General features: G+C 60.3%; 8 protein-coding genes across 8 annotated transcripts; 3 read left to right on the forward strand and 5 right to left on the reverse strand.

Annotated features, from left to right (window-relative positions):
* Nucleotides 1-1121: 1121 nt before the first annotated feature.
* On the forward strand, nt 1122-2024 carry COLE_04199 (uncharacterized protein; the record flags this gene model as incomplete). Its single annotated transcript, XM_018421088.2, has 4 exons — nt 1122-1163; nt 1233-1493; nt 1527-1783; nt 1817-2024. The coding sequence occupies 4 exons, from the start codon at nt 1122-1124 to the stop codon at nt 2022-2024; spliced, it is 768 nt and encodes a 255-aa protein (XP_018282752.1).
* A 2155-nt stretch (nt 2025-4179) lies between these two features.
* On the forward strand, nt 4180-5913 carry COLE_04200 (uncharacterized protein; the record flags this gene model as incomplete). Its single annotated transcript, XM_065626332.1, has 3 exons — nt 4180-4402; nt 4590-4720; nt 4753-5913. 3 exons carry the CDS (start codon nt 4180-4182, stop codon nt 5911-5913), a joined length of 1515 nt encoding a protein of 504 aa, XP_065482413.1.
* An 839-nt stretch (nt 5914-6752) lies between these two features.
* Nucleotides 6753-8359, reverse strand: COLE_04201 (uncharacterized protein; the record flags this gene model as incomplete). The annotated part of the gene is made up of 3 exons (XM_018426290.2): nt 6753-7183; nt 7217-7375; nt 7411-8359. The coding sequence occupies 3 exons, from the start codon at nt 8357-8359 to the stop codon at nt 6753-6755; spliced, it is 1539 nt and encodes a 512-aa protein (XP_018282754.1).
* Nucleotides 8360-9131: 772 nt separating this feature from the next.
* On the reverse strand, nt 9132-10541 carry COLE_04202 (uncharacterized protein; the record flags this gene model as incomplete). Its single annotated transcript, XM_018427276.2, has 1 exon — nt 9132-10541. One exon carries the CDS (start codon nt 10539-10541, stop codon nt 9132-9134), a length of 1410 nt encoding a protein of 469 aa, XP_018282755.1.
* A 2124-nt stretch (nt 10542-12665) lies between these two features.
* Nucleotides 12666-15178, reverse strand: COLE_04203 (uncharacterized protein; the record flags this gene model as incomplete). Its single annotated transcript, XM_018424906.1, has 2 exons — nt 12666-14171; nt 14207-15178. 2 exons carry the CDS (start codon nt 15176-15178, stop codon nt 12666-12668), a joined length of 2478 nt encoding a protein of 825 aa, XP_018282756.1.
* A 359-nt stretch (nt 15179-15537) lies between these two features.
* On the reverse strand, nt 15538-16830 carry COLE_04204 (uncharacterized protein; the record flags this gene model as incomplete). Its single annotated transcript, XM_018426291.2, has 4 exons — nt 15538-16302; nt 16423-16533; nt 16685-16715; nt 16748-16830. The coding sequence occupies 4 exons, from the start codon at nt 16828-16830 to the stop codon at nt 15538-15540; spliced, it is 990 nt and encodes a 329-aa protein (XP_018282757.1).
* Nucleotides 16831-17048: 218 nt separating this feature from the next.
* Nucleotides 17049-18123, reverse strand: COLE_04205 (uncharacterized protein; the record flags this gene model as incomplete). Its single annotated transcript, XM_018426292.1, has 4 exons — nt 17049-17122; nt 17158-17203; nt 17405-17530; nt 17998-18123. 4 exons carry the CDS (start codon nt 18121-18123, stop codon nt 17049-17051), a joined length of 372 nt encoding a protein of 123 aa, XP_018282758.1.
* A 1324-nt stretch (nt 18124-19447) lies between these two features.
* Nucleotides 19448-20190, forward strand: COLE_04206 (uncharacterized protein; the record flags this gene model as incomplete). Its single annotated transcript, XM_018421778.2, has 3 exons — nt 19448-19512; nt 19560-20097; nt 20146-20190. 3 exons carry the CDS (start codon nt 19448-19450, stop codon nt 20188-20190), a joined length of 648 nt encoding a protein of 215 aa, XP_018282759.1.
* Between the last annotated feature and the right edge of the window lie 525 nt (nt 20191-20715).

A 20715-nucleotide genomic window follows, 5' to 3' on the forward strand; every position in this document is an offset into this window, starting at 1 on the left:
GTCGCTCGATCGTCGGCTCGCGTGGTGTTGGTGATGTTGTTGCAGCGACTCCAGCAGACCAGCACGTAAGGTGCCTAGACGGGGACGAGAGATTACTAGCCTGTACCTCACAGCCGCCCTGTTCCTGCCCCGACCATTACAAGAGACACTTCCCTCGCACATTGCACTTCCATCACATTCTGGCTAGGCACTGTCCTGACGAGCTCCAAACGGCTGATAAATACGCGGTGTTGTGGCGCGATGCAGTGCTTAACAGCCGCTCAGTGCTGTTCACGCGACCACCGTTGAAATGAATGGTACACATGGGCGCGAGGAATGTCTGGATCTGCATCGGCGACTCGGTTAATTTCACCCGGCGGCCGATGGGAGCGGAATTGGTGGATGTCGTCGACCATGAGTTGGAGCGGAGTTGCGTGTGCGGCTCAAAGCAGATCAGAGCTACTTCTCATCTTTCAACAGGCATTGCGCAACCCTTGGTGCGTGGTGAGACCGTTGAGTCGCATCGATCGCCGAACTGTGAGCTTGATATCGGCATTCACAGCGAGATATGGATTGAAGATCCCGATGGACCCCGCTCCCGAACTGGCTCCCGACACGACATGAGGATGCCAAGCTTCACCTTGACTTCCTGTCAGTTGTTCCACTACAATAAGGCCAAATGAACACAACAAGAGGATCATCGCGGTCCGGCTGGCTTCGCTTATCTTGCTGAAGTCTCCTCAGCTGATCTAATTGAGTAACATCGTGCTGCTCGGTCGGCTCGGTCGGTTCGGCAAGGTATGGATGGGCTTGGCCCGGGCACGTCGCTCCTGAATGGAACCAATAATGCTGAGTTTCATGCTCCCCTTGTCGTGAACGATACTCAACTTGTGTGGACTCCTGTCCGATACTCAGTCTATCAGTTCTGACCAAGGGGACCGCCGTTTCTCCAGCGCGTGAAGAATATGTGCTAGTGGTGCCTCCAACTTGCGCGTTCCCTTCACCGTCATCGTTGCTGAGGCAAGCGCCAGAAAAGTGGGGATTAAGGAATGCGGGTAGTGCCGCCCCTTTCGCACGCATCCACGCGGTCGGGATATCATGAGGTTTGACTCCATTCAGCTTCTTTACCATATACCTTCCAAATGTTCTCTGGTGTTGCATTCGTGACTGGAGCAGCCTCTGGGGTAAGTTCTAGTGGGGCTTTTGGACCAGACATTTCCAACTTGCCCGCCCGGGCGTTGCGCTCATACCAGATTGGACAGGCAACCGCCCAGTCGTTCGCACGGAAGGGTGTAAAGCGTATTGTTCTCGTAGACCTTGGGGACCTCTCCACTACCATCGCGCTCCTGCAGAATGTCGAAACCCTCCCAATCAAAGCGGATGTCAGCGACGAGGCGCAGGTCAAGTCGGCCGTCCAGGGAGCAGTCGACAAGTGGGGCCGTATTGATTATGCAGCGAACTGCGCTGGCATTGGATGCCCGCGCGCCAAATTCGCCGACACCACGACCGCAGATGTGGGTAGCCTGGCCTGGCCAGACTGACATCAGTTCGAGAAAACCATGGGCGTAAATGCGCGCGGGTGTTTTATCTGCTCCCGCGAGCAGATTCGGCAGATGCTCAGTCAAGAACCGCTGGAGACCGAGCTCGGGCCGCGCCGTGCGCAAAGGGGGGCGATCGTCAACGTTGCGTCGATCCTCGGCCTGCACGTGCGTTGGAACATTGCGCCGTATACCGCCTCCAAGCACGCCGTCGTGTCCCTAGCGCGGCAGGCATGCTTAGATCACGGCGCAGACGGTGTCAGAATGTACGGCTTAGCGCAAGGCGGAGTTGACACCAGTAACACGGTCGCGCCCGGGCTTGTCGAGACCCCGATGACGGCTGGCCGCGAGGTGCTCACGGAGGACTCTGCGCCCGAGGTCGTTCCCATGGCCAGGCCCGGGTTGCCGGAAGAGCTGGCGGACGTGATCACGTTCATGTGTAGCGAGGAAGCGAGCTACGTCAACGGGGCGACGTGGTGCGTCGACGGCGGGCGGATGGTGCACTAGCCTGTGCAGGAAGGATTCCAGTTCAACTTTGCATAGTATGTTGCTCTTGGCAGAGTTGTGAGACCTTCGATGTACCCGTCTCGCTTCGACGATACACAATCGAGATTCCGGGGGCTGGTCATCTTCGATACCGCAGTGCCTAGTAGGCCCACTCCCAAGCAGTTCATTAAGAGATATTGCTCCGTGACGAAGTCAGATGAGCAGCCACCAATGATACGTAGCGTAATTCCTCGCAGCGCCCCACACGCCCCTCATTCAGTTGCGCCACTTTTTGCCTGCCTTTGCCGTTGCCCACTTGCCGTCCGGCATTGCACGGGTTCCTGAACCACCTGTGGTTTTGCCGTCCAGAACGTAGTGACTCACAGTGTCGCTTCGCCAAGCAGTGCCCGTTCTCATGATGGTATCAGCGACGCGCCCGGTGTTCGCTGTTCATCACCGAGAGGTGGAGCGTGAGCTCGGCGCGGTCATGACACTGCCCAGATGAAAGGTGGGGTGTGTGGATTGTGGGATACACGAGGCGAGCGCATGGCCGCGCTTGTGTTTACTGCCCCTCGGACCTGCGGAAGAGACCCGTGGAAACATATCTTCTTGCCCATGTGCCTTTGTGAGCTAGACTTGCAGTTGTAGAATGACCCGGCGCCACTGACCAAAGGATGACAGGCCAGTGTCCGGTCACAAGTGATAAACGACATTTAACACGGAAATCAAACGCGAACCAAACGCACAGACGTCTGGATTCAGGGACACGGCGCCGCGGTCGTCTACATTCCGGCACAAGTCGGCATCATGGCTAGCAAGCCCCCAACCCGCAGCGGAAAGCTGAGGCATGAAGAGTAGGGGGGACTGATATTGCCCTGCAGCTCCAGATGTATCGCGAGCCGCTCGGCTTCTCAGTACTCAGGAATCTCAACATTGGTCGGGCGCCGGCGGCGCCCTCCCCAGCAAATCGGGAAAGACCTTAGAAAACGCCGTGCACATCGGAAAGCAGTAGCTATGCGTTTCCAAAAGATCGCGTATGCGCCGGGTGTACCACACAGAAACGCGCACTGAAACCGGGATTGTGGCAGGGACACATCTCTGGGGTGGTGTGGGGCGCAAGGGAAACGGACCCACAGGGGTCCACGGGGTTCGGGGTATGTCGTAATTAACCTCCGCATCTGCTCCAACAAGGCCCTTCTGCATTGTTGACATGTTAGACACAGGCTGAAGAGCAGAACCCGGATGTACTTCACCGGGGGCAGTGGGCCGACATCCAGAACGTCAGGCAGCCCAGCGCCTCAAGCCCCACGTGAGGCACGTGCCCAGCCAATGCGGAGTCCCCTGGGCCAAGTGGCGCACCACATCACACTTTCATCCCTCGAGTTATAGCTCACCTGATGCCCATGGAGCGAGCCCTTCACCCTTCTTGAGCGCCGAACTTGCCCACATACTGCCAAGTGCATGCTCATGTCGAGCGCACGCCAATGGCACTGCACGGCCGTGATGCAACCGAAGCCATGAGCCGCGGCTTCACGAAACGGTTGAACCGACCCCTCCCGAGGTGGGGGCTCGGTTGCGAGCTCTGTGCTGACTACCAGCACCGTTTAGGGCCGCTTGCTTGCTTACGACTATACGACATCTCCTTGTCGCTTTAACCCACCCGGCAGCAACCGCAGGCCGAGCATACGGCCGCAGGACCAAGGCCCGATGCGTTAGGGCTGCCGAAAGCCTAATACCCGTCTCCCACTTCCTCCCAGCTATGCTGACCACTAAGATAAGATCTTTCCGATCACCTGGTCCCACGCCCCTTGTTTCCCGGTTTGCCCTCCACTTCGGCCCCGCCCTGCCAAGTGCCACTTGACACCCAGTAATAGGAACGGTGCCGTCAATGCATGAGAATTGTGAGGCGCAGAGAAACCGAACCCCGCATCGTTCAGAGTTTGCGCCTCGGCGTTGTGACATTGATCTCGAGCGGTGCCTTCAAGGCCAAGAAACTGCCCCGCGTTGCCCCACCTCCAACACCCTAGGTAGAGCCGCCAACCGGAATGCTGATGAAATCATGTCACAGGTCAGGCTGAAGTCGTGTAGCAGCTAATGGGGCAACTCGACCGATCCAGATTGATACATAAGGCGTGTGGCTAATCTTTGCATCCCTATCCCCGGACTACAATCCACCATGACTTCCACCGGCGCCCCACCCCGCCTCGTCGATCAGAAGGACTCGGCAGAGATCCACCATCTCGACCACTACGATGACGAGAAGGCGTCCCCAATCGACCACCTTGAACACGTCGACATCGACCATGGTTACGACCAAGACTTCATCCGCAAAACGACGCGCAAGATCGACTGGCGACTAATCCCCCCTCTCGTGTGCATGTACTGCATCAGTTCCATTGGTAAGTTGTTTCACAGGGCCGCCCGATCTCCGGGATGCGCCAACTTGTGTGACGAAGGCGATGAGACACGGCGGTGAGGAGTGTGGCGAAAACATCATTGGGTGGAGGTCATTCCGTCCGCCACACCCAGTTCCGGACGCAGTTTCGAACTACGGGGCGCATTTTTCATGGCCATTGCTGACCTCAGACCGCAAGAATGTCTCGCTCGCTCGCGCTGCCAACAACGAGGCGATGCAGGATGAGCTTGACCTCGGAACCTCGCGCTACAACATCATCACTCTTCTGTTCTTCCCGCCATACATTATCTTTGAATTGCCGGTGAGTAGCTTGTGCCATTGGCTGTGTCCTAGCCGTGGCTGACAATCCAGTCCCAGCTCGGTCTTCGCAAGTTCGGTCCCCGTTACTGGCTCGGTAGTGCCACGTTCCTGTGGGGCTTGGTTACCATCGGTCTCGGTTTCTCCAACAACTGGATTGCCATGGCTGCCATGCGCGCACTTCTCGGCATGTTCGAGGCGTGTCTCTTCCCTGGTGCTGCCTACCTCATTGCCTGCTGGTACCCGCGCAAGCAGATGGCCCGCCGCAGCGCTGCGTTCTACATCACTTCCATTGCCGTCGGCGGTCTCGGAAACCTCCTCGGTTACGGCATCTCGATGATGCACCGTATCCAGAACTACTCGGGATGGCGCTGGATCTTCATCATCGAGGGTATCTTGACGGTCGTGATCGCCGTTATGGGCCTCCTCCTCCTCGTTGACTTCCCGGACCGCTCGACGTTCTTGACGCCCGAGCAGAAGGACATGATCATCACTCGTATCCACCGCGACCGTGGCGACTCCGAGGCCGACCCCATGACCAAGGCGAAGTTCATCTCTTACCTCTGCGAGCCCAAGATCTGGCTCTTTGCCGTCTGGTTCTGCGTCACCACTCTCGGCACCTACTCGATGTCCTACTTCCTTCCGCGTATCCTCCGTGGTATGGGCTTCACCGACACCATGTCTCAGGTCCTGCTGGCCCCACCCTACGTCTGGGCTGTGGTCCCCGCAATGGTCCACGCCTACTGTGCCGACAAGTTCCGCAACATGCGCGCCTGGATGATGCTCTCGGGCTGCTTCCAGTGCATCCTCGGCACAATCCTCTACTCGCAGCTCCCCGAGCGCATGAAGGCTGGCCGTTACGCTGGCACGTTCCTGGCTGTCGGTGCCGCCAACGGAAACGTCGGGCTCATCATCTCATGGTCTCAGTGCTCGATCCGCAACCAGTCCAAGCGTGGTTTCACCTCTGCTCTCGTCGTCGCCTTCGGCGGTATCGGCGGTATTCTTGCCTCGCTCCTCTTCATGGACAAGGAGGCTAAGAAGGGATACCCCACTGGTGTTTGGAGCGTGGTCGGCCTCAACTGCTTCCAGGTTTTCACTGTTGTCGGCATGCGCTTCTTCTTCAAGTACCGCAACAAGCTCGCGGATGAGGGCAAGGTTGTCATCGAGGGCGACCCGAAGTTCCGTTACCAGCTGTAATGGAAGGAGAGATAGAAGAAACGGGAGCGGGAGGGGGAGGAGGGAGGGAGGAACGGAGGGATGGGAGTGAGTGTACGGGCATATTGGGTTTGTAGCAAGGGACAAGAAGTGCGAGAGAGAGGAGGAGAGGAAGGGATGTTGTGGGACAGTATGGAATGTACTACATGTCGCAATCACTTGAGCGAGGGGACTCTTTGAATGACCTCCATGTCTGACGAGTTCCACAAAACTCCCTAGTCGTATTAGAATACAATTAAATAAATTAAATCAAAGCTAGGCTTGGGGTCGGAGAGCGAGGGCAAAGGATGGATCAGCGGTGGGAATTTGACACGGTACTTAATCCTACCCACCGTAGTCTCCTGTCTGTCCACACCCTCTCGTCCGTGGCTGTGAGCGTGGCAATGAGCGGGAGTCTCAGGGTGGGCTGCGAGCTCAGAGCGCTCGGTGGAGTCGGTGTAGCTGTCCTCAAATTTTGCAAGTGCCTCGAACCGATTGGCATTTAGGGGCTGAGACGGGATCACACGGTCGGGTGAGCAGGTGGTGCCACATGTGCGGATCGCGTGCAGATCATGCACCGATGCTCTGTCCGGTTGATTTCAAAAAGTGGCAGCTTAGATGACCACGGCGATAGTGGTCCAAGAAGCCGTAGGCCATTAAAGCCTGTCCGTATCCGTGAAGTCGTCGTAAAGCGTCGTTGACGCGTAGCGTACAGCACGCGATTCCACATTCCGCGGTTGTAGAGAAGGCACTGGCAGCAGTATGACGCGCAGACGAAGCGGCTGCAGAAAAGCGACGTGCACATGTCTTCAGATTCATGCATATGAACAATATTAATGCGACTAGGCCCGCTTAACCTCGAGCACCCAGTCGTTCTCAACGTTTCCACTTGAGGGCGGCGTGAACGACTGCTTCCCGCCCTCGACAGCGATGGCGTCGCTCCACTCACCGCTGCGAGGGTCGAGCCAGCGCGCCTGACCCCGGAAGCCGCTGAGGTCAAGCTCAAATGGATACCCGTGACCGGAGTGGGCTATCAGCCACTGTGACCCAGCCGCAATGACATCGACGCGGCCGTCGCGCTGCACGACTTCCGCCGGCGCCGCGGCAGATACGAGGCGGTCCTGAGCAGGCGCCTTGGTGTCGTGCACCTCCCGTGGGAGCGAGGCAAGGTACTCGGCGATAACTCGGGTCCCACGAGTGCCCGGGGCTTTGAGCGCGTCTTGCCACGAAAGGTCGGGTACGGGATAGCATGCCGACTTGAAGCGTCCATCCACTGCCGTCAGCGTTATCCTATCCGGCGGCTTACGCTTCTCGCGCTCAGGACTGTGCATCTGCCACACATTGTTGTGCCCGTAGACGATGCCGCAGGCACCAGCGCACACAGCCTGCCATGCGCCGGCGCGCACGTCGTGCTCGTTCCACAGCGGCCTTTCTGAAGGGTTGATACCGATGCGCATGTCCTCGTCTGCCGTCAGCTGAGTAGAGTCGTGTGATGCTTACAGTGTCCCTCGAGGTCGATGATTGGACGCTTGCCCGCGGCCCACATCTGCGCCAGCGGGACGTGAGAGGCGCGAGCGTCCCAGAAGTGGAGAGGTGGGTTGAACGCGGGCTCCTCCACGTCCGTATGTCCGCTCTGACAGGCGTCCAAAGCAAGCCACTTGCGATCTCCGAAGAATGCACTGGCAGTTGGCACCGGCGAGCCGGGAAGAGCGAGCGCTGTGGGGTGGTAGGTGAGGAACGCCTCGGGCTCCGCCGAGAGGATACCCTCCGCCATGCTGTCGACCACAGCGGTCGAGTCCGTAATCGGGAGTCCGTCGAAGTTGGCTGCCCCGCTGCGCGCTTTGGCCTCAGCGGTCCGCTCTCTGAACGCTGTCACGTCCGTCCAAATGGGGTTTGAGTCGCCACCAAGCACCTTCGGGAGGTGGGGATACCGCTTGCCGATGTATGCGCCGTACGACCGAGCCTTCTCGGCGTTGAAGAGTACAGGTGGGCCGCTCCAGGCCTCGTTCACCCAGCGGCCCCATGTTGGGACCAGGAAGACGATAATATCCCGCTGTGCGGCAGCATTAATGACGGCGTCTACGTGAGAGAAGTACGCGGCGTTCGGCAGAGCCGGATCGTCATTCAGCAGCGGCCGCATGCCGTACCGATTGGGGTGGAAGATGGAGCCGCCGCCCTCAGTGGACGAAAGGAGCGCGCCATCAGGGCCGAAGCACTCGTTGACGCCCCGCGCGTCGAGCTCAGTAAGGGCCACGGCTAGCACAGCGTTGAAGCCCTGCGCCTTGCGCGTGTCGAGGTACTCCTCGGCCTCGGGAAGAGTGAGGCGGTGGAAGAGCTCCCAGGCGGTGTCCATGTGCAGGACGAATGGCTCGCCATTGCGCTCTAGTGTCCGCCCACTGGGCCCGACAGTGACAGCCAGACGCGAGAGAGCTTCGGTGTCGACTGGCATGATGCTGTATGCGATGTTGAGACGAAAAGTCGCGTGCAGACTCCAACTAAGTACAGCCGTGCTTGTGAGCACGCCAGAGTCCAACGCGCGTTTGATTGGAAGTGTTAGGTGGGCAGCCACTTGGCGCATGTCGCCATCGCACTATCTCGACGGGCCGGAGAATGCCGACCAATCCACCGATAGTGCCCCGGCGAAACCTCCTAATCGCCTAATCACGCTAACCTTGTACAAACTGTGCTCTTGCTCAGCTGGGACGGACGGCGGGGCTCGCACAACCCCGTATGGCACTCAGTTACAAACGATACTGCTGCAATGATTTACAAAGAGGAGTGCGTTCTTGGTGCACGGAGAACGGGTTGCATAAAAGTACTACCCACGTTTGCCTCGGGATGGCGCTCAGTGGGGACATACTGAGAGTCTCACAACTGCATAAACGACTGCTTTGAGCAGAGAACGATCTGAGTGTACGGCTGGGAATGGAGGAGATGGCGACTGGCGCAGGGCGTGGGGGTGGGTACAGGGTGTTGGCGGAATGGGATGCTACCGTGAGAGTGATACGAGAGACATAGTTCGTGGTGACAGAGAATGTCCAAGAGTGGCTCCCAAGTTGGCTAGATGATGAGAAATGAGGTCGAAATGGTATGTGGAAGCGCCAAACGGCTGACGGGGCGAGAGTTCGGTGCGAGGGCGCAGGAGATCATGCACTGGTACAAGGCTTGTGCGCACCTCCCTCTGATGTTTGACTGGCCTTCTGCAAAACGTATGTTGGTCTTCACTCGTCATCATCCTGAAGCGGAGCGTATGGGAGCGGCGCGCGCTCGAGAACCGTGTCCGCTCCGCGGCGTGCCTCCCACGCGGCCATGGTGATGCCCGACACGCGGCTGGCTGCGGCGTCCGCGACACGCTCTGCGACGAACCGCTGGACGAAAGCGACATCGCCGCTTTCGTAAGGGGGTCTCCACTGTTCCGTGAGCTCGTCGAGCCCAACAAGCGTCACTCTCGGCAGCGGTACGCCGACGGTCTCAAGGAGCTCGAAACTCTCCGCAAGCCCCGAGGCAAGGTTGTAACGCAAGTCATGGACGCAGGGGGCGCGCTCGAAGGCGCGCGGGTCGAACACAAAGACAATCTCGCAAGGCCCTGTGCTCTCGATGAGCCAGGTGTCGCACTCGGTCACGAAAGGTGAGATGAAGGCCGGTACGAAGCGCAGGATGACTCTCGACGTGCCGACATCCACCCCGATGGTCACGCGGTTTAGGCCTACCGCTGGAAGGTAGTGCACGGCCGTGGGAGCGTGCACGGCCGGCGGGGGAGCCGGGAACGAGCCGTTGAGGAGTGAGGCCGAGCGTGAGACAGTGAGGCCGTGACTGGATCGCACGAGCGCATCCGTACCAGATTGCGCGGCAATGTCCTCCTCCGCATTTGCTATCGCGTCGAACAGCGTGGATTGGGCAGCCGTGTAGTCGTACGTGTCCAGAACGCGTATAGCGGCAACGTGTGTGGGCACCCGGCCAGGAAGGCAGGGGAGGAGCCGGAGGGGCTCGCGCGGGGTCACGAGGACAGCGTCAATAGCTCTGCGCTTGCGCAGAGCGAGACGTAGCCTAAAGTGGACACCACGGTCGACTTGGCGCGGTCCGGCGGCCGGCGTCACCAGGGCTACGTGCTCAAAGAGCATAGCATCAACGCGCGCACGCCACCCCCTGCTCACGCCGCGAAGCGCGAGCAACAAGCGGTAGTCGGCATTCGCGATAACGGCATCCAGTATGTGTGGAAACGCCTGCGCGTCGATCGATGCCCACGGTCGCCACTTGGCAGACGGCACCTCAGGCGCGAGAGCCGGGTTGGCCTTGCGGCCGTGGGTGGGAAGAGAAATGGTGCGGCGACGGGCTGCACGATCGTCCTCTGGCTCGAGGTCCCACTCACTCAGATATGGGGTGTTGGGCGAATGGGGCGACAGCGGTCTCGTGTCGGGTGCCGGGTTAGAGATGCGCGAGCGACGCGGCGTGGGTGGACATAGAGGCGTGAGTGTCGCGAGGAGAGTTGGCCCACCAGAGGGCAAGCCGGTCCCGAGGCGGCGATTCGAGATGCGGCGAGTGCGCGGCGTGATGGTCGCGGGCGGCACGCGCGACATGTCATATGACCGAGATGGGAAGTGGCCACGAGGGGCCGACATGGAGAGCGCCATTGTTGCGGGCTGGCCGCGGCGCAGACTACGAAGTGAAACTGTACAAGCGGTACACGCCGCTGGGTGAGCGGCGAAGGGCGTCTGCCGAGCGGGGGCGATGCGGGCGATGCTGAGAAAGAAATGTCGAGGCCGGCTCGAGAAGTGCAACCAGTGCTTTGCGTGCTGTTAAAGCGTGATTCGGGTGTTGGAAAAGCGGGCACACCAACGCTGGATGGCGAACGATGTGATGGCAAGATGCCAATGGTGTCGTGGGAGCGATCTGCTCGCACTTGACCGATTCACCCGCCGTCGCTGTCGCAGTCGCAGGCCCAATGTACCTCGCAAGTCAGCGAGTTGCTCGTCTGGGAAGAAACCAAGTACAGATTCAGGCTGGCATGCACGGCACTGACGACCCAGCGCAAGCGTCCGCCTAACCCCGTCCGGGCCGGCGTCAGCGGAGCATCCAGCCCTGGACCTGGCAATGCTTGGACGCGCGTGACTTTGCACATTGCCTCGTGCACCGAGCTCTCGCTTACCTGGCTGGCTGATGACTGGACGGACAAGAGTGATTGTAACGGTGTAACGCAGACTAGCCCTCGTATTCCTACTTCCAAGACTACTCGGAGGTCCTGGATTGACGTTTTGCTGACGAGATTACTTACTAGGGGCAGGGCCTGGTGGAAGTTGCCTCCGCTTCTAACTCGGAAGCCGGCCCTTTGATATTTCTGGAATGGGCAAGCCCTCCCCAAGCTGCCAACTTGGCTCGACTCGCGTCACAGACGTTTCACCTTTACAGGCAGCTTCGAGTCTGAGTCTACGGCAGAGCGGTAACGGGCTCTGGTCCGGTTATGGAGCTCTTCGATGTGACCAACGTCGAACCAAACGCAGAGAAACGAAGATGTTGAAGTCACCTCGTCACGCTGAAGCATCAAACGGGCATAGCCCAAGTACAGTGTTCCCGTGAGACCATGTCTCACACTGCAAGTCGTGTTGTGGGCTTTGCTAGACGGACGCAAACCCGGAGGCTGAGTTCCCACCGGCTTCCCTGCGGGCCGTCCTGAATGTGAATACTGCGATGCGCGCTCTTGCATCAGTGGCGCCGGCATCAGCGGAATGCATGACAGCAATTCACAAGCCCTTTGCAGATCGATCGCTCTGACTAACAGTTCACCAGGAGGAGCATATGGGCGCGTCGGCATGCTCGTGGCAGAGCGTGACAGGGCACTACAGAACAGTAGTAGTCCTCACCGCCTCATCGTTGCAGCGACCGTGCGCTCGATGGTGTTCCGTCGTACTACCGTACCATGCGCAAAGGTTTGTGATTGATGTCATACATGTTCTGTGACAGCAAAAAGTTTAATGCCAGATAAGCTCATATTAGGAAACGCTACTACCGCGGTTGTACCTGGAGAGGTCAGCTGTGAGGCCAATGTCTCTAGTTGCACATGGGACGGCTGACGCTGGATGACTTCGTCTGAATTCGTCGAGCAGAATGGGTGGTCAATCTCACTGCGCTTGATCTCACGACTTACGAAGCGCCCGCCGGGCTGCACGGTGCAGCAAAAACGTGAGGAAAGAGCTTCAGGAGGGATACCACGACCGACAACTCAGTGTGCCTTGCATATGGCAATATGGCAATTGGATTCACCATCTCCCACCCTCACTCTCCCAAATGAACCTGTATCCTGCATTTTACGTCCCTACTTCCGCCGTCGTTGAAGTAGGACTCCTGATGGGAAAGATAAAACGACGGTTCGTCGCAGCGACTCCCCCTCTCTAGAACCTCACGCACGAAGCGCTGCGGCATACCAATTGCACCATGTTGCTGGTCGGTTTGGAAGCTTTCGGAGGTCCAGAAGCTGCTAGATATGTATGAGAGATTGAAAGAAGCTCACCAGCAAAGCCTGACACTGTTGGTGAAACGGTATCATGCGTCGTTGCCATCGACGCGGCGGGGGTTCGACTCCCTCACAGTGTATATATTTTTACATTTTCCAATGGTGTTGTCTACTGTTTGACCTTCCCCAGTTGAATGCTTTGAGATATTGATCTAGATTTGTAGTAGGACCATGACCACACTCACAGTCATCTGACAGATAGCTTACCCCGGCGCTAAATCCAATGCTATCCATGCTATGCCTACAATCAAGAGCACCACAACCTGCACTCGCCGTCCGCGCCCGAGCTAACCAGCCAAGACTTCTCAGGGTGCCACTGAAGGTCAAGCACGCCCAGACCGTCGGTAATACGGTGCCCGCGCAGAATCTTGAGCGGCACAATGAGCGGGTTCTTTGTCAGGTCCGCATACACGGTTGCGTGGAAGACGTGGATTGTACCGTCGTCACTAGCACTAGCGAACAGTGGCAGTGTGGGGTGGTACACAACAGCGCGCAGGGCGCGCGAATGGTACCGCAGCGTGCGGAAAGGCTTGGTGCCAAGATCCATGTCGAACCACGCGAGTTTCTTGTCGTAGCTTCCGACGATGAGGTTGTCGCCGCCCGGGTGGATGTCGAGCGACGAGATCCACTTGAGACCTGTCTGGAGGGTACGCACGAGCTTCTGCGCCGCGAGATCGTACACGCGGACATAGCGCTGCGTGGCGGCAAAGAACCACGGCTTGGAGGGGTGGAACGCTACGCGCTGCACGGTGCCTTGTGTCTTGCGGAAGGGCGACTGCGAGGCGTGCTTGCCCAGCTGGTGGATGAGCACGGCTTTATTCGCCGCGTCCGCGGCAACCGTGGCAAAGTAGTCGCCCTTGCGGTGCCATGCGGCTGCGCGCGGGGTCCCCGGCACATCGACGTAGACGAGCTCGCCGCGCTCGCGCTGCGTCTCACCCGGGCGCACCCACTTGACGGCCTCGGTGCCCGTCTTGCCCGTCGTCTTGGTCGTGGACGCCGAGCTCGCGAAGCCGACGTTGGCGTGCGTAAGCGTCGCGGCGGCGACCGCGGGGGCAACAAGCGCAAGTGGTGAGAGAAGAACAATACGACCCTCGATGAGGGCGAGGAGGAGCGCCTCGTCGGCGTTCGGACTCCATGCGACGCCTTGCACCGGGCCGCCCTTGAGGTTCCAGCGCCAAACCTCGCGACCGTTCCCGACATCCCAGAGACGCACGACACCGTCCTCGCTCCCGCTCGCGAGCCAGTCGCCAGTCGGCGACAGCGAGACACAGCGCACCCGCGTGCTCCCCGGGTGTCGGTACTGCACGCAACCCGTGGTGGGGAAGGGGCGGAGCTCGCGCGGCGCGGGCATCTTCGGGATGAGGCTCTCGGGGTCGATGTTGAGCTTGACCTTGCGCGTGCGCGGCGCCAGGTACAGGTCGAGGCAGCGCTCGAACTTCTCCTGCACGAGATTTTTGTAGCCGGGGACCTTGCGGAGCGCGTCGTACTTGGCCGGCAGGAAGTCGGTCTTGCGGTCCTCCTTGTCCATCTCCTCCCACTCCTTGCGCTCCTCCTCGGTCGGGAGATACTCCTCGGGCGGGTTGTACGACTCGGCCGTGCGAGGCGGTGGCAGCTGCGGCGCAGGCATGTACATCGCATGGTCGGCGTGCGGCTGGTCTGCCTCGCTCCAGATGCCGTACACCTTGGGCTTCTCGGCGGCGGGCTTGCCCGGCACAATGCGGCCGGCGCGGATGGCGCGCACGATCTTCATCACCTGCAAATCAGCTGGGAACTACCCCAAAGACATACCTTCTCGTGCTCCCACTTCGACGGGACGAAGCGGCGCTTCGGCTCCGGTGCGGCGCTCAGCGGCATGGTACGCTCCATGCCCTCGCCAGTGAACCACTCGATAGTGGGCTGGTACGGGTCGTAGTCGGCGTCGGGGTTTTCGGCGTTCTGGAGACGGCGGATGATGTCAAGCTCCTTGTCCGTAAGCTCGACGTTGGTGCCCATGAGCTTGTCCTCGGCGCTCGTCCATGCGCCGAGCGTCGTCGTGTTGGCGAGGAACTTGTCCAGCTCGTCGCCCTTGGCCGGTCGGAAGATCTTGCGGCCCTCCACATCGTACCCGATGTGCGGCAGGTCGTCGTACCACTCCATTGGCACGTTTCCGATCGTGTTCGGGTGGTCCTCGGTCGAGGACTCGGACCCGTAGCCCGCCTCAATGTCGCGGTACTTGCGCCGGTAGCCGCCGGGGACGAGCTTGGAGGGCACGAGGCGCCCGGTGCTCTCCTTCGCGCGCGAGAGGGGACCCTCGGCGCCGACAGAGTCGTCCGGCTTGACGGTGTTGCGCGCGATCATGGCGGACAGCCGCTCGTCGGCAGGCAAGGCCTTGGTCTCCTCGTCCTCCGAGTCGGATGCCACCGACGTCGCCGGCGACTCGCCCTCCTCGCCCTCGTACATGCGCTCGATATCCGACGAGTTGTACCCGCTCTCGGAGCCGTCGTCTTCGTCATCGATCGCCTCGTTGTCACTATCGTCGTCGCTTCCCTCCTCTCCGTCCTCCTCAACATCCCCATCACTCCCACTGTCGAGCTCCGGGAACTCGTCCTCACCCACATCCTCCTCGTCATCTCCTTCTCCTTCATCGCTAAGCTCCAGGTCACCGCCGACCTTGAACTCCTCCTCCTCCTCTTCCTCAACCACAGGGGAGGCGGCGCGTTTCCTCCTCGCCGAAGGACGAGGGGGCGGGGTCGGCTCCTCGGGTGGCACGGAGGCCGACATGGAACGTGTCGTCCGGCCAGAGCGGCGGGGTTCGGGCGCAGATACGGCGGGGGCAGCGCGGGTGCGCGATGTCGCAGGCGAAGCCTTGGTCGGAGCTGCGGCCGCTGAGCGCGTCGCGCGCGTCTTGGATGGCCCGGCCTGGGCGCGGGGAGGCATGGTGACTGCGGTGGAGATGGGTGTTGTGTTGTGGTGACCACCCATTTCTGAAATTCTTGACACCTCCACCACTGGAGGTCTCAGGTCACGTGGTCCGAATTTTCTTCCGCTGGCCAAGCTTTGGAGTGGGGCAGGGTGTGGGAGTAGGCAGGTATGGGCCCGAAGACAAATCACATGCATTGCATACGGCATTATGACCGGCGCTACTCATCCTTGCGGATCAGCTCCGCTTCGCGCTCATTGTCGCGCTCCAGTGTCGCTTCAACCTTGGAGCGCTCCTCCTTGGCTTTCTCCGCGGCCTCCTCCTTCTTCTCGGCCTCGTACTCCTTCTTCTCCTTGGCCATTGTCTCGTCAATCACCTCGTCGAGCGTCTTCTCCCCAGGCTTCGGTCCTTCCTTAGGCGAAGATGGCGCCTCGAGCGCGCTCTGGCCAGTCGCCTCATCGGCGAACGCGCCGGCGGCATCAGCAACATTCGCCATAGCCGCACCGAAAGCCGAAGGCTCAGATGGCGTGCCTGCACCCTGGGGAGTTGGCGCCTCCACGGCAGCCTGACCGGTGGTCTCGTCAGCGAAGGCTCCAACAACGCTGGCGAAGTTTGCCAGGGCGGAAGGCGTGGACTCCTTGATCTTGACCTCCTTTGGCGCAGGCGTCTCCACCGGTGTGGGCGCCTCAACCGCTGCCTGCCCGGTCGCATCGTCGGCAAAAGCACCCGCCGCGTTTGCAACGTTGCTGACAGCACTCTTGATGCCGGCAAGAAGGCCTCCACTGGATGAGTCCCGCGGCTTCTCCTTCTCGTCTACCTTCAGGTCGCCCACGAGTTGGTCGAGGTCCGCGTCTGTCATCTCGCGCATCAGGCGGTCAAGCTCAGCCTCGCCAATTGTCTGAGAAACGTCGGCCAGCTCCATATCCTGCTTCAGGAACTTTTCGAGATGGCCCATCTCGACCGCGTCCTCAAAGTCGTCCATTGTCTGGGGTTAGTGGGCGAGAGGGAGAATAGGGAGGCGACATGGGGTGATAAGCGAGGGGCAGCTCCCCTCATGTAGGTCTCGTCGTCCCTCCATGTTGACTTATGCTTCGACAAAACTCACTCCGATCCATTCTCCTCCGACGAGGTATCCTGGGAGCCCAACAACCCTGTCCGTCGGCTTAGCACGCTGCCATCGCCGCTTAGCGTCCTCATCGGTTGCGAGGTCAAAAGCCTGGTGTCAGTACCTGCTAAAGGAAGACACGGAGGAGAAGAGCGAGGTGGGCTTTGCCGTTCATCTCAGTTCTGCCCCGCCCCCAACCTCCCGCCTCCGCTTGCCTTGCAGCCTCTCTGCCTGCTGAGAAGTCCCACTGCTGCTCACTCACCTCATAGGGAATCTCGAGCGCCGTCAACGCACTGCGGTCAGAGCCTTCGTCGTAGCAACGTACCGGTGCAGCAGATCGATGTGCTTGCGCACCTTGGGCTGAGACGTGAGCGAGGTCACGTAAATAGTGACGGGGGGCGCGGGCATAGTGATGTGACAGATGGAGTGAAGCCAAGACGAAGGCGCTCGTGGACAACGCGACATCGGCATCCGTGGAATGGTGGCGGTAGCGGGGACCCCGCATGACGCAACGTGCGCCAGCCTGACTGGTTGAAAACGCACATTGAGCGATGTATGCATGCTTCCGACTAGTTTACAGACCTCATCAAGCTGGTGAATGAGCTGATGGCGTACTGGCGAGTACGCTACGACGAGCGGGGAATCATGCGACACTCCATGTGCGTTTCAGTGGGCAGAGCGGGGAGCGCGCAGTAGAATCCTGGGGTCAGCGAGCTCGAGGATGGGCAGACGCACCGAGCGTCTGCATCATCTTGAAGAGAGCCTTGCTCTCGGCCGCGACCTGGTGTCAGATTAAAAATCGGGAGAGATTCTGTATGGGGTCACGCCCGCCCCACCACCACGATGTCGAGACGTACCCGCCCAACCGAGGGCTCCCCCTGCCGGTTTGTAGCACAGTCACCAGTGTTGTTTGGAGCTGCTTTACCTACACTGCCCCAGCTCCTCTCCCCAACTCTCATCCGCGCATTGGCGTCGCACTCACCTTCACACAGCTCTGGCTCCCGTCCCGTCGCCGACGGCAAAGCTCCGTGATGTTATCCTTGGACTGCCAGCCAGCCTCGTCACGGATTACACGCGAGTCAAAGGTATAAAGGGCAATGGGGTCCTCCTGCATGTCAGCAACGGGCGTAAGGCAGGGGGGCATCAGGCGAAAAGGTGAGTAATAAGATGACAAGATTCAAGTCCCTTGTAGAGATTGAGGTGGGGAGGAAGGGGGGCCGACCTTCCTTGGACTTCGTGGAGCTTGATTTCGCTCGTATACTTCTCTCCCAAGCTCGTCATCTCCTTCTCTCGTTCGCTTTCTCCATTGCCTTTGTCCCACGAGATCTGTCCCCCCCTGCTACGAGACCAACAACGGCTGTGAGTTGCGCGTTTCAGGCCATTTGCTCTTGGGGCATCGCAGCATCGCACGCTTCGAGCTCCACAGCGGCCTCACGCTCGACACTATTGCTTTCGTCCATACTCTCTTCGGGTCTTTGCTCCACTGAATCTTCTTGTGCTCGTGCGTATGATCCCAGCACGACCCGACCCTCCCGCCTGGGTCTGTGCTCACAACACCTCCCCGCGGCCACTCACCCGAACGAAATCCGCAATGCGCGTCGCGGCGTCAGGTGGGGGGACGTTCTTGTCGTCGTCGCTCGCCGGCGCAGGGATGTTGTTAACGCCCGTGGCGTTGTTGGCGTTTCCTCCAAAGATAGACATGGCGAAGAGCTGGCTGGTGAGTGTAGTGTGAGTGTACGACGAGTGTGCGGCCTCTGGAGAGGTGATGATGCCGAGTGGAGGGTTGACACGCGAGTTTCACGTGTGGTGAAAATGACGTCGTCGTACTGCAGAATGTCGCGGCCTGGGCAACATTATTTGAGGCTCCAACGCGACCGACCCGATAGCGGAGCCGCACAGGTAATGAAGATAGGAGGTTCTTGACCGGCTTCTATGCCGGCATGGTGGTAAAGCGGATGGGGCATCTCGGAGCGTCCAAGTCGATCGGGAGAGTGACTACCCATCATATCAGCATACCCAGGCCGCAGGGTGGAGGGTATGAACGAAGGCTCAAGCTCGAGAATTCGGGGACTCTTACCAATTCAACCCAGCGACAGCTAAGCACATCCACGGCTTACTCGGCATGCATACCGCTCTGACATGCCGCTCTCGCAGCTGCGCTCGGAGCGCCATCGCAGTTGTGCTCTTTGCTTCAACCTCGATTGAGTTGTCTTCTTTTGGTCGCACACGTGCAGGAGGACAGGTTTGGCTGGCCGTGGCTGGGAAAATTCAACCCAAACGGGAAGGTATCGACGTCATGATTCGTCCCTGAATTGGCAGCATCAGTCATCTCCCCCACGCCCGAGTTTTTCTGACAACGTCCTCCCGCAAATCCGAGAACGCAGGCGCCAACAGCCAAGGGGTGGGGGCGAGGGACAGCAATTGCGGCTTGTCGATGCTTGCGTGGCAGGCTCTGGACCAGCCATCCTCTGATTTAGCCTTGGGTTCAGAGCCAGCCGATGCAGTGGCGTCTATAAAGGTCACCTGGTCAGCCTCTCGACAACTCCAACCACGACGACTTCTCCATCTTTCGCATACCCCTTCTGAGTAAGTGTTGGGCTCGCCTCGACCTCTGTGGTGCTGTTCGAGTTGGATGTGCGTGCCTCTGTCGCGTAGGTGGAGGCAACCCCGGAAAGCGAGCGACGTGGTAGGGGTGTGAGGCTGGCACCGCGCTCATGCCCCCCTTGCTCACTCGCGAGCTGGAGCAGGCTTGGAGCGGACTCGGCAAAGCGAGTGCCGGTGGCTGGCATGGCCGGGGCACCGAAGGCTGTGTTGTGCTCGCCCTCTGAGCCGTTCTCGGCCTGATCTGCTCGATGAGAGCGATGGACCTTCCCTGCCAATCTTGTCGTGGGAACGTGGGTAGACGTGGTCGATGGCGGGGCCGCTTACCCCGCCATCCACTGCTCTTATCTGCTTCGACCCCTCATCCTCCTGTCTATGAACATCCCACCTCCTCATTGTATACCTGGCTAACTTCCAAGACAACATGGCCGCTACCACTACCACCGGCGCTGGCGCCAAGCCCGTCATTGCCGTCCCCTTCTACTCGATGTGAGTCTCCCGTCTCCCGTCTCCACGCCCCCCCCCTCTAACCGCAGGTACGGCCACATCGCCACGCTCGCCGAGGAGGTGATCGCGGGCATTGAGGCGGCGGGCGGCATCGCCAAGCCCTACTTCATCGCCGAGACGCTCCCCGCCGAGGTCCTCGAGAAGATGCACGCCGGCGCCTCGCTCAAGCCCAAGTACCCGCTTCTCGAGCCCGCGCACCTGACCGAGGTCGACGGTTTCATCTTTGGCATTCCCACGCGCTACGGCCGTGCCCCCGCGCAGGTCTCCGCCTTCTTCGACAAGACCGGCGGCCTTTGGGCCTCGCAGGCCCTCAACGGCAAGTACGCCGCGACGTTTACCTCGACTGCGTCGCAGCACGGCGGCCAGGAGCTCACGCACCTCACGACCATGCCCTTCTTCGTGCACCACGGCTGCATCTACGTCCCCATCGGCTACAAGGAGCCCTACCTCTCCGACAACGGCGAGGTGCACGGCGCCTCGCCGTGGGGTGTCTCGACCGTCGCGAACGGCGACGGCAGCCGCGTCCCCACCGAGGGCGAGAAGCGTGTCGCCCGCTTCCAGGGCGAGGTGAGTAGCGATCGCGAGCAGCTATTGTGTCGACATACTTACGCGCAGCACTTCACCAAGATCGTCGCGCAGGCCGTCCGCGGCCGTCAGTAAGTCGCCGCGTGTGATAGGAGGGGGTCAAGAGACCCAGGAAGCCCAGCCAGCCCAGAGTCAGCGAGGGGGCACGTAGTATGCAACAACATCTGTACAGCCCTCTCGCGCCCGGCCGATCCAACCCTCCACTGAGCACCCGTTGACTCTCTTGACGCCCTGACATCCGCTGACAACAGCCTTCTCGCAGCCGACGCCGCTGCTGGGGCGGGTCACGCCGCCGTTGGGACGAGCCAGACCGCCGCAGCCCAGCCGGGCCAGACCGTCGCGGGTGCCGGGACTGCCGCGGGTGCTGGTGCTGTTGGCGCGGGCGCCGCCGGCGCCGCTGCCGTGACGGGCGCCGCGCGCAATGACGAGCATGCTACTCGCGCCGCGCCAGAGGCGGAGAAGGTGTCTGCCGCGCCTACTGCTGCCGACGCTGCCCACAAGGAGGCCGCTACCGTACCCGCGTCGGGTACCGCCGCCGCCGGTACCACCGCCACCGGGGCTGCGACCAGCGCAACGGCGCCGGGCACGACGCGTCCCACG

The sequence above is a fragment of the Cutaneotrichosporon oleaginosum genome (genome assembly GCF_008065305.1).
Source record: "Cutaneotrichosporon oleaginosum strain ATCC 20508 chromosome Unknown ATCC20508_contig03, whole genome shotgun sequence".
NCBI lineage: Eukaryota > Fungi > Basidiomycota > Tremellomycetes > Trichosporonales > Trichosporonaceae > Cutaneotrichosporon > Cutaneotrichosporon oleaginosum.